Source organism: Strigops habroptila, chromosome 5, assembly GCF_004027225.2.
Source record: "Strigops habroptila isolate Jane chromosome 5, bStrHab1.2.pri, whole genome shotgun sequence".
Taxonomy (NCBI): domain Eukaryota; kingdom Metazoa; phylum Chordata; class Aves; order Psittaciformes; family Psittacidae; genus Strigops; species Strigops habroptila.
In genome coordinates, this window is record NC_044281.2 from 3,982,889 (window position 1) to 3,997,097 (window position 14,209).

General features: G+C 42.3%; 1 protein-coding gene across 1 annotated transcript in view; it reads right to left on the bottom strand.

Annotated features, from left to right (window-relative positions):
• Positions 1–14,209, bottom strand: part of ERBB4 (erb-b2 receptor tyrosine kinase 4) — a 616,088-nt gene that overhangs the window by 149,795 nt on the left and 452,084 nt on the right. Inside the window, exons 13-15 of the mRNA XM_030487261.1 lie at positions 10,305–10,437; positions 8,265–8,358; positions 6,600–6,754 (exon numbers count right to left, since the gene is read on the bottom strand). Of these exons, the coding sequence (XP_030343121.1) occupies positions 6,600–6,754; positions 8,265–8,358; positions 10,305–10,437 (382 nt within the window). The remainder of the gene's footprint in view (positions 1–6,599; positions 6,755–8,264; positions 8,359–10,304; positions 10,438–14,209) is intronic.

Consider the following 14,209-nt stretch of genomic DNA (forward strand, 5'->3'; position numbering starts at 1 on the left):
ATGGCAGGTTTCACCTGCATACGTGGGAGTCCTAACAAAAGAGCTGCTTTTTCTGGATGTTGTCTGAATCATCAAACTGGTGATTACTGCACACAAGCTGCTCATTTGTCAGACGAGACCCCCAGGAGCACAACACAAAACTTTGTTGCTTTCTGTAACTGATGCAATTGTTCATTCTGTTCTAAGCTCCCAGGTCAGGTAAGTGCAGTAATATCTTGGAAGCTGACTGTACTTGCACCAGGGAAACCAAAGGATGAACATCCAACAGCAAAAATCAGAGCGAAACAGTATCTGCTGATTCAGGTATTTTATTCTGCTTTCCGTAGGTGCTGCCAAAAGTCCTCCACCTGCAAAAATCAGCAAGTGCTCACCAAATGGAAATGCAGGGAATCACTCTATGCAGCACTACTAAAGCATAACCATAGGGAAAGATATTGCAAAACACAGCTACGCGAGGATTTTCCTTGCCCTCATGAAGCACAGTACCTGAAGTGGTGCCCTAGGTCCTCTGTGTTCAAACAGCAAGTCAATCACATATTTACACAGCGGTCAGGACTCTCAGAGACTTAAAGTTAAGCTTTTAGAGGTTAAAACAACCTGGCACTCTTTAGTGCTGAATGCCCAGCTAGTTCATCTGCAGCCATGGAGAGTATCAAGCTCTCTGCATTTTAAGGAAATGAAACCACCTATTTCAACTCTTTTAAGATCCCAGAGCCATTTTAGTAACAGGCTCTTTGGCTGTAAGTCCACTACAGGAGCAGGTGATCTGACACACTGGTACACTCACTTCTGTTGAGGCAGTTGAAGTTTAAGGTATGATCCCCACATCCTTTAAAGTCTCCTGTTTTCAGGTTGGCTTTGATAGAGAAATATGCACGTCAAAAATCCAAAAGTGTTCAAATATGCTCTCATGGGATCTTCTTTCCACTTCACCATCACTTGCCACTCATCAGGCTTTTGCTGCTTTTAAATTAGCTGTTGCTCTGCCATTACAAAATAAATTCAATGAATTCAATTTCCCCTTACCTGCCCACCAGGGAGCGCGGGATGATAGAACCTTACCTCTTGTTTGTTTACTTGAATTCTTATTTTAACATAAAAACTGTGACATGCAAACACAAATTGGAAGGATTTCCTCAATAATGGTCTCCTTCAGCAAATGTGCAGACATAAAAAGGATTCCTTAAATACCCAGGTGGCCAGATAATGCATAAATGGAAAGGGTAGATTTAAATGCAGTTCAAAAACTTCATAGAGAAAACTCCTGCCAGCTGTTTTTTGAAATGTGAGCTGTCCTTGGCTTCAGCACTTCAGAGTTCAGGACGGTCTGAATGCTAACCAGCCTCAAACATCCAGCACTTCTGCCTTTCATGGCATTCTCAACAATTTGCAGATAACCAGATCAGGAATAAAGGAGGCTGGAAAAAAGTTGTTCAGATCTTCCATTTCCTAGCACGTCAAGGAAAGTTGAGCTCCGACTCTTGCTATAAATAAAAAGAAGGCCCTCTTCAAATTAGAGGTCTGAGAGCCCATTACTACTAGTTCAGGTAAGTGGCAGACCAACATGAAGAACCTATTGTCTTGGGGTCATTTCACATCTGTACATTTATTCTGTCTGACTTTTGGAGAGTAGGACTTGGATCCAAGGAGAAAGTGCTGTTTGGACCTCACCCACTCCAAGTTGAAATACCACTGATTTTTATTTAAACCTGTCATCTTCTTCAGTGGATTTCCCAGCCCCAAACAGAAAACTCCATCCAGGTGCAACTTCCATTATTCCAAGTCATGTTGAACAGTATCCTGCTCTCTGGCTGTCTCTATTACCATGCAGTACACTACTGTGTGAGTAATGGCAATAGCTGTTAATAAGTTATTTTGCACCACCAAGTCACCAGTTATTTTTTCTCTGGAAGTAACTTCCTTGGTTTCACGCTTTCTGACAAAATCCTACACAACACTGGTACTTCATACACCCCCCAGGGTTCCTTCTTCTGCTTGGATTCTGGATGATACTTTCATTTCCAAGTTTGCTCTGTAAAATGAACTGGTTAACTAATACAGGCCAATTTACTAATAATATATTCAGCACCATACAACAGTCCAATACAGCTGAGAGAAAAAAATTACACTTGGAGCTCATCCTGGCTTTACAGATAATCATCCCCTGAAAGAAAATGACAAGTTAAGACAATTGTAAAAATTGGAGTAACAACTGTTTTTTCCTGAAACAATCCTTTTTCCCCTCTGTCACAAATACTGCCTTTCAGCAATTTTCATTAGGATTTAAAGCCAGCGTCTGAACTGTTCACACATGTGGAGCAGTGAAGCCATTTCTAGCCAGATGAATTCTCAAAAATCTTTGTCATTAGAAACAATCCCAGACTGGTTTGGGTTGAAGGGACCTTAAAGCTCATTAGTTCCAACCCCCTGCCACGGGCAGGGACACCTTCCACTACAGCAGGTTACTCAAAGCAACTGGACTGCCAAAACTTCTCAAATATGATGGATAGTGGCTTAGCCACTTCATCCACCAATTCCCTCAGGACCCATGGATGCATCTCATCAGCTCCCATGGACTTGTGCATCTTCAGGTTCCTTAGATGGTCTCAAACCTGATCTCCTACAGTGGGTGGTTCTTCATTTTCCCAGTCCCCACCATTGCCTTCTATGTCTTGGGCAGTGTGGCTGGAGCTCTTGCCAGTGAAGACAGAGACAAAAATATCACTGTGTACCTCAGCCTTCTCCATGTCCTGGGTAGACAGGTCTCCTGTTTCCTTCCAGAGAGGATACATATTTTCCCTTATCTTCCTTTTATTCCTGATGTACCTACAGAAGGTTTTTGCTTGTTGCCCTTGATGTCCCTGGCCAGATTTAATTCTATGAGGGCTTTAGCTTTCCTAACCCGACCTCTGGCTGCTCAGTTTCTTTTTATTCCTCCCAGGCTACCTGTCCTTACTTCCACCCTTTGTAGGCTTCTTTTTTGTGTCAGACTTCATCCAGGAGCTCCTTGTTCATCCTCGCAGGTCTCCTGGCATTCCTGCCTGACTTCCTCTTTGTTGGGATGCATCACTCCTGAGCTTGGAGGAGGTGATCCTTGAGTATTAGCCAGCTTTCTTGGGCTCCTCTTCCCTCCAGGGCTTTACCCCATAGTACTGTACCAATGAGATCCCTCAAAAGGGCAAATCTGCTCCCCTGAAGCCCAGGGTAGCAAGCTTCCTGTGCACCCTCCTCGCTGCCCCTAAGGATCTCAAACTCCACAATTTCAAACAAAACTGATTATGCAATGGCATAAGCAGATTAACTGTGAAGAGGAGAAACCCTTAGTTCTGGTGATGACCAGTCATTCAACTATTGCTATGGATAGAGACCGCCAACTCAAAACCAGGCGGTTACTTAGCTAACAGGAAGGGCATTCTGACAGTGACCACAAGAAAGCTGAACTGGGGCAGGAGACAGGGACACATTTTACATCAACAAAATAGTAACAGTTTCTTATTCAGAGTTTGTTGTCATTGAATTTGCACTATTTTTTCTTATGAAATTCATAATGCCTTCCTAAAGAGACACCTAAGCTTTAGGGGCAAGACAGTACTTCCGCCTTCAAATCCCTTCTGGACCACATACGTGTTGATAAGGCTCCCATGATGTCTTTGGTCTTGGCTTAGAAGGCAAATAAAGTTTCGCTGAAGTGTAATACACTTCTTTCAAAAAGCTGTGTGACAAAATGACTTTCTGTGAGGAGGAGAGGTGTCCAGTGAGAACTCCCACTTGTGTCAAATGCTATTATGTAATTAGTGTTTTATTTCTGTGAAAGTGTTCCATTTTGGCTACCTCTGCAACATGAGGTGCCAAGTGCTGTCTTACTCTTGAATGAAATGGGATAGCTGTCCCACATGCCTCAGATCTGCTCCAAACTGGCTTCAAGTAGCTGTTTAGCATGGGGATGCAAGGCCAAGAGCATAGTTGTTGCATCCAAGGAAGTCACTCCTTGATGGTTCTCCTAGTCAATGCAAGATCATTAACAGGGCTGGATAATTACACACCTATTAACAGAAGCATTATCATTGAATAAGGGAGGAGAATGGTGTTATCAAATCCCATGCTCTAGGGAGTAACGCAATCATCCACAAGGACCATGATGAAATTATGGTAAGATGCTCACAGGAAACACAGCGATGGGACAGACAAATTCCCTGGTGACAACAACAGGTAGGAGTGACTAGAAACAACATATGGGAACAACCCGTTTTAGCAAGCAGCCTGATTCAAAGAGAGCAGCACTGCAGGAATGAGATAATACCACACCGGGAGCACTGCTCTGCAGCAGCTCAACACTTCTGGATGATTATCCAAGCTGTACTGAGAGGGCATCAGTTTTATTCCGGCAACTGATCTGACAGAAAGGAGAAAAGACATGCTAGATAAAGTAGAATTACAGTTTCTCTGTACCATTCAGTCATGAGCCAAATATCAAGATGTGTTCCCTCCACAATCTATTTCACCGAAGAATCCTGACTGAGGGGAATTTAAATATTAATTTCTAGAAGAAGGGTATAAAACTAGAGAATTTGGTATTGAAGGAGAAAAGGAGTGAGAGTAACCCATTTGCCTTCTCTCTGTGGGCACGTTCAGCCCCTGACAACGTTGGCAAGAAGATGGACAACCCATAAGCCCCAGACGTCTTGGGCAGTCATTAACATAATCACATACCAGAAAGTCTTTAGGAACACAAAAAGAATACCCAAATGCACCCAGACTTGGGGGGTGGTGGGGTATTGTTTTTGTGAGGGGTAACTAAATACCTAAGAATAGATGCAGTAACTCTTTAATAAGAGCATGAGGATTTCCATAAGGAATAGTATTCGACTCATGGCAAAGGGATAGCACCTCACCTAGGAGATAACCACAGCTTTTCCTATGTCACCTGGGTGTGAAACCTCTGGCCCTTTTACTAGTGGTAGTTTATCAGTTCTCTAGGGATTGACACACAAAGCTAAATGAGACATTCTTTCACCTTATCAGCTGCCGAAAATAAGAAGAAGGGATAACTGCAAGTTCAAGGCTTAAAAGATAACATAACTCAGCATAAAGGAACACTGCGTCAGCAAGGGTTGCCAACGAATACCTGCTACAACTGCCTAATGCCCTTCCCATTTGCTTATGAACTAGAATGTCAGATTTTCATCACAAGGCATAAAAGCCTTCCTTCTTGATCCTGTTCTTTCCAGGGAGATAAAAACAAGTAACACTTGCAAACTACTGATGCATATGATTAAGCAGAAAGGCATGGAAAACATTCTGCTCCCCTTCTGGTCTAGGAGAAACACCACTGTGATGTGAAGATTAGTGACACTTAGACCTCCCTAGAAAAGAGGAGAGAATAAGAAGTATTGCATCCTGGTCTTCTGAGAGGTCAACAGAGCTGCAAGGCACTTCTTAAGCAGGGTGGACAGTAAATCTATCATACACTGCTGGGCTTGTCAGATTTGATCAGAATTGGCACTTACACCATCTATTAAAGCCAGGACCAGAGCTCCTGAAGTGTGCTCATCGTTTCATATTGTTTCTTTTTACTCTCCTCTTCCATAGTAGCAGCATTTTTCTTATTGCATCACTGATTTAAAGGGTCTGAGGGGAAGACAAATCTGTAACAGATCCTGGCTGTGTCTTTGCGATCTCACTTTCATTTCCCTAATGGCTCTATTGTAATTAGATTTGCAAAACCAGCAAAAGGTCTCATTTTGAATGGCAACAGCTGTTGACATCAAGATTACATTGAATAATTTACTGGTTTAATTTTAGCTGCTAAACAATAAGAGCCTCTTGTTGAAGATTATTTTACTGTCTGAAGTTTGCTCTTTTTATCCCATGGCTGCCTTTCCCTTTCTTTGTTCCATAGAACAGACACCATGGACAGACTTTGTTCCATGGACAGACACCACCCACCATCTCATCCAAAAAACCCCAACATTTAAATTGTGTGGCCCATGCAAAACAATAGCTGTGCATGTGACTACTACTATTTTGTTGCATATATCCTTAATTTTGGCTTAGATACATGGGCTCTATATTTCCAAATCTAAGAAGTGATTTTAGGCACTTAGCAGTTGAGAAAGTTGATGCTCAGAACCAGACTCCTGTACGAAGTCTGGTTTCAGGCAAACCCTTTGCATCAGCCCCCATACGAAAGAGCGAGCACTGACACTTTCATCTCACAGTAGTGCTGCCAGGTTAGTTCACCAACAGCAAGGAGCAGAGATGAACACTCTGTCAACAACTAAATACTAAAAATAAAGTCATTTTACAGGCCTACACTTAAGTGTCAATGGCAGCATTTGCTACAAACCCGTGGTAGGTAGAAGGAAAGCTAAGAGTGGTTTTCAGAAGGGGTGTAAGCCTTTTTTCCTGATAAGCTGCTGGACATTCATGACTAGAACCTGAACGTCATGAGACCCCTGAAAATCAAAGGTCACACTACTGCTGCACACAACTCTGTTTTCAGGAGTGGGGCAAGTGCTTTACCCACCCAAACTGTGTGTAAGTAATCATGTGCTATAAACAGTAAATAGGATGGCTCATTTAACAGAATTTGCACTTACCCTTGGGTGCAGTTTGGATGACATGGATGGCACTCACGATCCTCATCAGCGTATTTGAAAATGAAGCTGTTGGCCCCCTGTAAGCCATCAGGACATTTTTCCACACAATTTGGACCATCCTTAAAATGGAAACACTTTGTGCAGTGGTCAGGTCCCTGGAGATGGGAAAGAAAGAAAGAAATGCAGTGCATTCAACTTACTCTGTTTCTTCCTGCTACACTAGAATTTGCAAGTCCTAGACTGACAGCACACTCAGCAATAACTGTTAATAGCATTTATTTATAGACTCATAGAACAGTTAGATTTGGAAAGGACGACCTTAAAGATCATCTACTTCCAAGCCCCCTGCTATAGGCAGGGATGCCTCACACTAGACCAAGGCTCTGTCCAACCTGGCCTTGAACACTGCCAGGGATGGAGCATTTACCACTTCTCAGGGCAACCCGTTCCAGCACCTTAGCACCCTCACAGGGAAGAATTTCTTCCTTATATCTAACCTGAACTTCCCCTGTTTCAGGTAACCCCTTGTCCTGTAGCTACAGCCCCTGATGGAGAGTCCCTCCCCAGCATCCTTGTAGCCCCCTTCAGACACTGGAAGCTGCTCTGAGGCCTCCACACAGCTTCTCTTCTCCAGGCTGAACAGCCCCAATGTTCTCAGCCTGTCTCCATACAGGAGGTGCTCCAGCCCCTGATCATCCTCCTGGCCTCCTCTGGACTTGCTCCAACAGCTCCATGTCCTTCTTATGTTGAGGACACCAGAACTGTACACAGTCCTTCAAGTGGGGTCTCACAAGAGCAGAGTAGAGGGGCAGGATCACCTCCTTCAACCTGCTGCTCACACTTCTTTCGATGCAGCCCAGGATACGGTTGGTTTCTGGGCTGTGAGTGCACACTGAAGCCAGCTCATGTTCAGTTTCTCATCAGCCAACACCCCCAAGTCCTTCTCTGCAGGGCTGCTCTGAATCACTTCTCTGCCCAACCTATAGCTGTGCCTGGGACTGCCCCAACCCAGGTGTAGGACCTTGCACTTGGCTTGGTTGAACTTCATGAGGTTGGCACTGGCCACCTCTCAAGCACAACAAGGTCCCTCTGGATGGCAAACAAGCAGTGAATAATCTGTATGGTTCATTTAGGATGCATGAAAATAATTACCTATTGAAACAACCAAAAAGGCTAACCTAAGCTTGAAAGAAACAAAAACCCCAAACATATTGCTCAAGTTAACTCAGAAATGGAGACAAATTTCCATACTTTTTTTGTGGGGAAATAAAAAAAAAGGAAACTGAAACTGTAGAGCTGTAGCAGAACAGGACAGAGCTGAGTATAAAGAACAAGAGCAGTGATAAAGAAGGCACTCAAATCACAGCTGCGTGCTAGCTCTCATTTGAAAACAAAGTCTATCTGTACCACTAAGGCATTAAGACAACACAGGAAAGAAAAGGAAAACTTCTTAAACATTTTCTAAAGGGGGCTGATCCAAGCAAGTTTATTCCCAGCACCAATTTAACATGAGCAGAATCCTTTCCCTACATGCAGAGATTGCATATTTTCTGCTTTTGTTAACATTAATTTTCACGAGCAGCTTTAAAGTCTGTAAGCAGAAAATGCCTGTGCTTCAGCACTCTTCAACCACCCAGCCCATAACATACCAAAAGTTGTTCTTACCGGCCCGTAGCACGTGATCATGTTTTCTTCCATCTTTTCGCACTGGGGATCACACTCCACACAGACAGAACCATTTGCAAATTCCCGAAATTCCCTAAGAAAATATTTTGCAGGAAAGTCAGGAGAGAGCAGAAGCAAGATAAGACCAAAACTGAGACAAAATGGCTGCTCTTGAGCTAGTGGAAATCACCTCAGCTGCATGCATGTGAGCAGCCTGCACAGCTGAGATCACTTCTGTTAATGACATTATGCTGCTTTACACCAGCTGAAAGCCTCACTCACAGGCAGGTGAAGCAGAAGGTATCTTGTTTACCAGTATAAAACTATAGTGGGGTTTTGCCCTCTTAAGAAATAAGGACATCATTAATAGGAGAAAGTAACTCATTTCTTGATTTTTATCTATGGAATTGTCACTCCTGCTCAGGTTCAGGAAGCCACTTGCTACATGTGAGACACCACTATGAGGTAGGAAAGGATTAGAAAGAGCACTGATCCACAGTACTGCTCTTGTTTTAGTCAGGTCTCTATAAATGCTCTCTTTTTAAAGCCCATTCTCCAAAAGGTTTGTAACGTACTCAACAGCAATTCCAGACTGAGGTCTGAACCTATAAACAAATCCTTTCGCTCCACTAGAAACTATCATCTTGTTATTAACCTCTTACAAGGAGTGGGGAAGTAGTGATAGTAGGGGGGATTTCTTCCTTCAGACACCAGGTATCTCATTTTAGCTGCCAGCTGCTCCTCACAAAAACCCTCCAGCACCCTCTCAACACAATACATCCCTCTTCTAGGCTGAGATAAGTTAGCATGTGAGCAGGTCATTTTTCTCCCACTAACCACAGACAGGATCTATGTATCTAGCTCAGACTGGACACACCAAAGCTTTGCAGGTGGATCCCAGCTCATTGCATTAACCAGTTAAAATACTTGTATTAACCAGTTAAAGATGTGCTGCACACTCACATTAGTGGGTTCCAGGTAAAGGGTGAAGTTTGTGGGTGCTCCTTTACAGCCGTTAGGTTCTACTGCAACAATACAGCTAAGGGAAACCTCACTTGACTGCTGCAAGTGAGCACACCCTTCCCTGGTTCTTTTTGCATGCATTCTCCAGAGAGAACTGCTTAGGAAGTTTTTAATGTATATATATGGCAGTTCATCCAATACTCTTTCCTTAACAGTTACACGAGTTGGCATCCAATGCACGGAAAGAAAGAGAATGAAACCATACAGTGATCTTATTTTCAATTAGCAGTTTGAGTTGAAAAAGATAATTAAAATCATTTAGGTTTTTTTTATCTTGACTTTAGAAGAGGTGCTGGGGACTTTGCTATGCTGTTAGACAGCAATTGAAATTCCACCTGCTCCCTTCCACAGCCTAATTATGAATTTCTGCTGCTGCAGCTAATATAAGCAGTTCAGCTCTATTTTTTCTGTCATGAGGCCGATTCCTCATTCCTACATATTGGCTGTACCATATGTAGGAATTCTCCCACCCATCCTCCAGAAAAGATGGTGCACATGCATAAGCAGCAGAGGGAAAGGAGGGGAGAACTCATGTTGGCGTATCATTGATATTTGTGTGTACACATACACAGTGCGTTATGAAAAGAGAGTGAGTGTTTCTACTCTGGGGTCCTTATTCAGAGAATTTCTTTATCAAATGCCTAAATCTAACTCATCTGAAAGAACATCATTGCATGTGATTTGGAATAGGGCTGTCTATTCAAGTAGGATTAAATGGTGGGGGCTTTTTTTTGTAAGTCTTCACCTAAATCAAAGTGCTCCCACCATCAGCAATGCAAAAGGTGCAACAAACTTATTACTGCATGAAAATTTTAGCAGAATACTAAGTAAAGCCTTCTACACAAGTTCAGATTTGGAAATCTTTAAAACTTATCCCATAATATATTTCGCTCAAAGTCAGTAATATTGGCAATGGAGCCAGATATTGATTAATTTTAAACCAAAATAACTTACTCATTGAAGTCCCGAACAACATAATCAGCAACTTCGAGGCAAAGTGCAAGGGAAGTATCTTACCCATCATACAGGTTACAGGAGTCTATGCAGGTCCTTCCCCTGATGAAGCGCTTGCAGGAGAGACACTGGTCTGGGCCTGGCCCCCAACAGCCATCACTTGAGCATAACTCATTACACACCATTCCATCAGCAGCTGCAGAGAGAGAGGATACTGTCATTAACTTACATAGTCCTCTGAAATCCAAAGGAAACCATTTCATTCAGCATTCTGCCATACTCAGAGAAGTACACGGAATGGTCAGATTTTCTAGAAACAGAATAGAGGAAAAGCACAAAATTGTCCTGATACCACTGCAGAAACACACTGTGCACTCACAGTTTGAATTCTATCCACTTCTGGTCTGTTCCTTTCTGAAAGGATTTAGTAGAATGAGAAAAAGGTTTAAGAGAGGGCTGCAAGGATGAGCTTCTATACCGGGAATAAACAAATAAGTAGCCTTAGATATGCGTGAGAAAAGGAACATAATAGAGGTTTATAAAATTGTGAATAACAAGAAGGCATGTAAGCATGAAACAACTTTTCATTGCTTCTTCCAAGTCCCTCAGGGGCATTCAAAACAACAGAACCCTAGTAGGGTTCAAAACTGAGAGTTTTCATCCGAGAAAGTATAGATCAAGCTGCAGAATTCCCTGACACATGATAAATGCCAAAAATTTAAAGGATTTGAAAAATCAATTGTCCAAATCCGCAGAAGGGCTATGAACCTAAAATATAAACCACTACATCTGAATTGGAGGACTCCCTAAAATAAAACTTACAGATGCTGGGGGAAAAGCTGAAGGAAAGTCACCATTAACTGTGATTTTTAATTGTTTATTGCAAAAGCACCTGAAGTGTCATACAACCTTTATTATAAACCCCCAAATAAATCATGAACAAAAGGTGAAAGGGAAAGGTTGTTTCAAACAGTGCCATTAATTCTGTATTTTACATAAATCCTGCTCTACATAAAGATCTAGACGACTGTGACAAGGAGAAAATGAGCAAAGAGCAAAAGGAAACACAGGTTCTCTCTCCAGCATCTGAGCAAAGCCCAGTTGTGCAGTGTCAGCCAAGCCCTGGCATGTGAAAGGGCAGATCTCTTCATCTGAGTTCTCTCTTGAATGATGGAATGTTTTATGCAGATGGATTACATACTAGACTTGAGTAGATGAAAACCAGCGAAGATCTGAAATATCAGATATGGCAAATACATAAACATTTGTTTGCTTTTGGAGACAGCTTGAGGGAAGCGTCAAGTAATAAATTCATAGGTTTGCTGGTAGAATTCTTCCACCCCCATCAATGCTGCAGCAATGAAGATGTCCAGTTGGGAACAAACACATGCACACTGAATACCTACCTTAACAACTAAAGAGTACACTATGTTTTATTACCTGAGAAGCACAAAGCCTTTCTAAATCAAAAGAGCCAGAAGATGCTTTCTACTCTCCCCAGCATGTTTGAGAACTGGTTATTCTGTGTTGTGGTGTCTGTAATGAACATTTGAATCACTGAATGTCTGTCAGAGTAGCCTACTGTCCAGGAGAGCACACTGCTTCATACAGCACCTCATTCCTTAAGCACTTTTCATCATGCAGCATTGTTTGATGTTGGCACCATGTTTGCCAAAGCCCCATCTTTCTGATCTATATAACATGCCTAGTCTATATGTCCTCTTCTACTTCCAACAAGGCAATTCCTGCATCTCCTTTTGCCTGCTGACATGCAGGAAGTTCATGTCACGCTGGCAGGGTGCTCTCCTTTCATATACATAAGCTGTCTTGTCCCTGTCACCTGCTTTCTGACCACTGAATTTATTAGAAAGCACTTAGAAAAAACCATGCAGCACTTGTATGCATGGTTCCTCTCTCCTAGCCCAAATAAGTGAGTAGTAAGAGGAGTGAAGCTTCTTGCATATTTCCTTTCTTCCTGCAATAGGACATTTTGCTTTATCGAGGTTGAAAGTGGCAGATCCTCACCTACCTGTTTGGTTTTCTGCCTAGAACAGTTCCAGAATTCAGTGGCAAAACAGGATATTTCACATTTACTCCTTTACAAGCAGCATAGAAACCAACCAAAGATTTCATGTCCTCCAGCCCTTGCGGACGAAGTGATCCAAGCACCAGACATTTGCCAGCATGCTTCCTAGTTGTACATAGCTCTGCTGTACAACACATGTAATTCAGCAGATAGAGGAGCAGTATCTTATTCAATACTATACCACAAATAACCTTCGACATGAAAAGTCTGCACATTCATGTTTTATCAAGGCTGGAATGCTTGAATATATATATCTCTCTCTATATATATATCACACTCACTCTCTTAATGACAACATCCAGGTGGTGTTCAGAAGTATCTTTTTGATTCCTCTTTTGCCTCAAAGCTCAAATCAGGTACAGCCAAACATGACATAATTAAATGTAGGAGTAACTCCAGGTGATCATTTAATTTCCTTTTAAGTGTATTAATTACCACAGATTCCAGCCCAGCAAGAGAACCCTGAGCTATTTAGCATGCCATTTCATAGAGATGTCTCGTTCTCTTCCCCTGAGCTCTGCTGTACATCAGGAGTCATTCTACTGCAGTCAAAGGAGCCACGCTACGCAAAGTCGGTATATGAGCAGAGACCAAAAATCCAGCTTTTCATTAGTGTCCTAACCTTAACTTTCTTTAAATGTTTTGATAAGGACTAATAGATGTCAGTAGTTCCACTGTGCTGCCACTGACTGAACTTTACAGAAATGAAAGGAACCAGGCAAAAGCTTTGCATTACCAAATGCTGCATGTGTAGCTCTCTCAGTTTCTTTTTGCATGTACTTTTAGTCATTTCATGTGCATCCCAGTCTCCTGCTGGCTCTGTGCAGTACAGTTCAGGAGGCACACTGACTCGGTGTTAAGGGCTGGTTTGTCCTATTTCATGTTCATTACCTACAGAAGGAGCCAAGAAAAAGTTCCGGGTGATACAGCTGGATATTTTAGGGGAACCCCAGTTACGCCTTAGGATATAGAGCACACTTCAGGGGTGCCCTATAGAGGGCTCCTTCAGAGTCTGCTAATCTCCCTTGATCTCACCTAATGGCATGGTGACCTTGGCTGACCAGACAAATCCATGAATCCTGCCTCACGCTGCCTCCCACAGGGACACCTGGGATTAACAGACACTCAGCAAGTGAAAACCAGCAAAAAAACCAACCCCCAAAACTATCACAGTTCTATGCAAGCAAGCTTTTCTCTATGAATTGCTTGCTTTTCTAGTAGTCAGTGACTCACTTTAGTACATGGCACACAATAAAAAACCTACCCTGCTTTGGAGATCGCTTTTTTGGGGATCTCAGTTTCAGTCTTAAAAGTATTAGCAATTCTCTGATTTTGTTTTATACACTCTTGCCATTGAAAGGCAGTTTTCTATTTGCTCTCTCACCTGTTTTGTAACTTGAAACTGTGCTTTCCTTACTAGTGATATCCTTTCTTTTCGCTGTTCTTAGCTGTCAGACTGCTCTGCGGTCAGAATTCACTTACACACGCAGACACACAATGCTGCACTGAAATATCCCTTCAAATAGCAAGTGATACTACAAGGTAGCTCAGAAAACACACTGAGTAACCTTATGTTAATAAAGAGAGAGCTTTTCAGCACAGAAAATCAGGATTACCCTACTGAAACCTGGCCAACGCAGCACCTGTAGTCTATGAAAAAAGCAACTAAAAACCCCCCACTATTTCCTTCTGCTTATTTCTAAGCCATAGAAATGTTTTCAGAAATTAATCTTGGCAAGAAGAGAGTGGGGTTTTTTGACAACTTATAAACACCCATTACCCTTGTCTGTCTTCCTCCTCTTTAATTATAGCGATGGCTGAAGAAATGTTTCGGTTTTAAACATATTATTTGGCATTTCCATGGGTTGAGAATGTTCTGAAG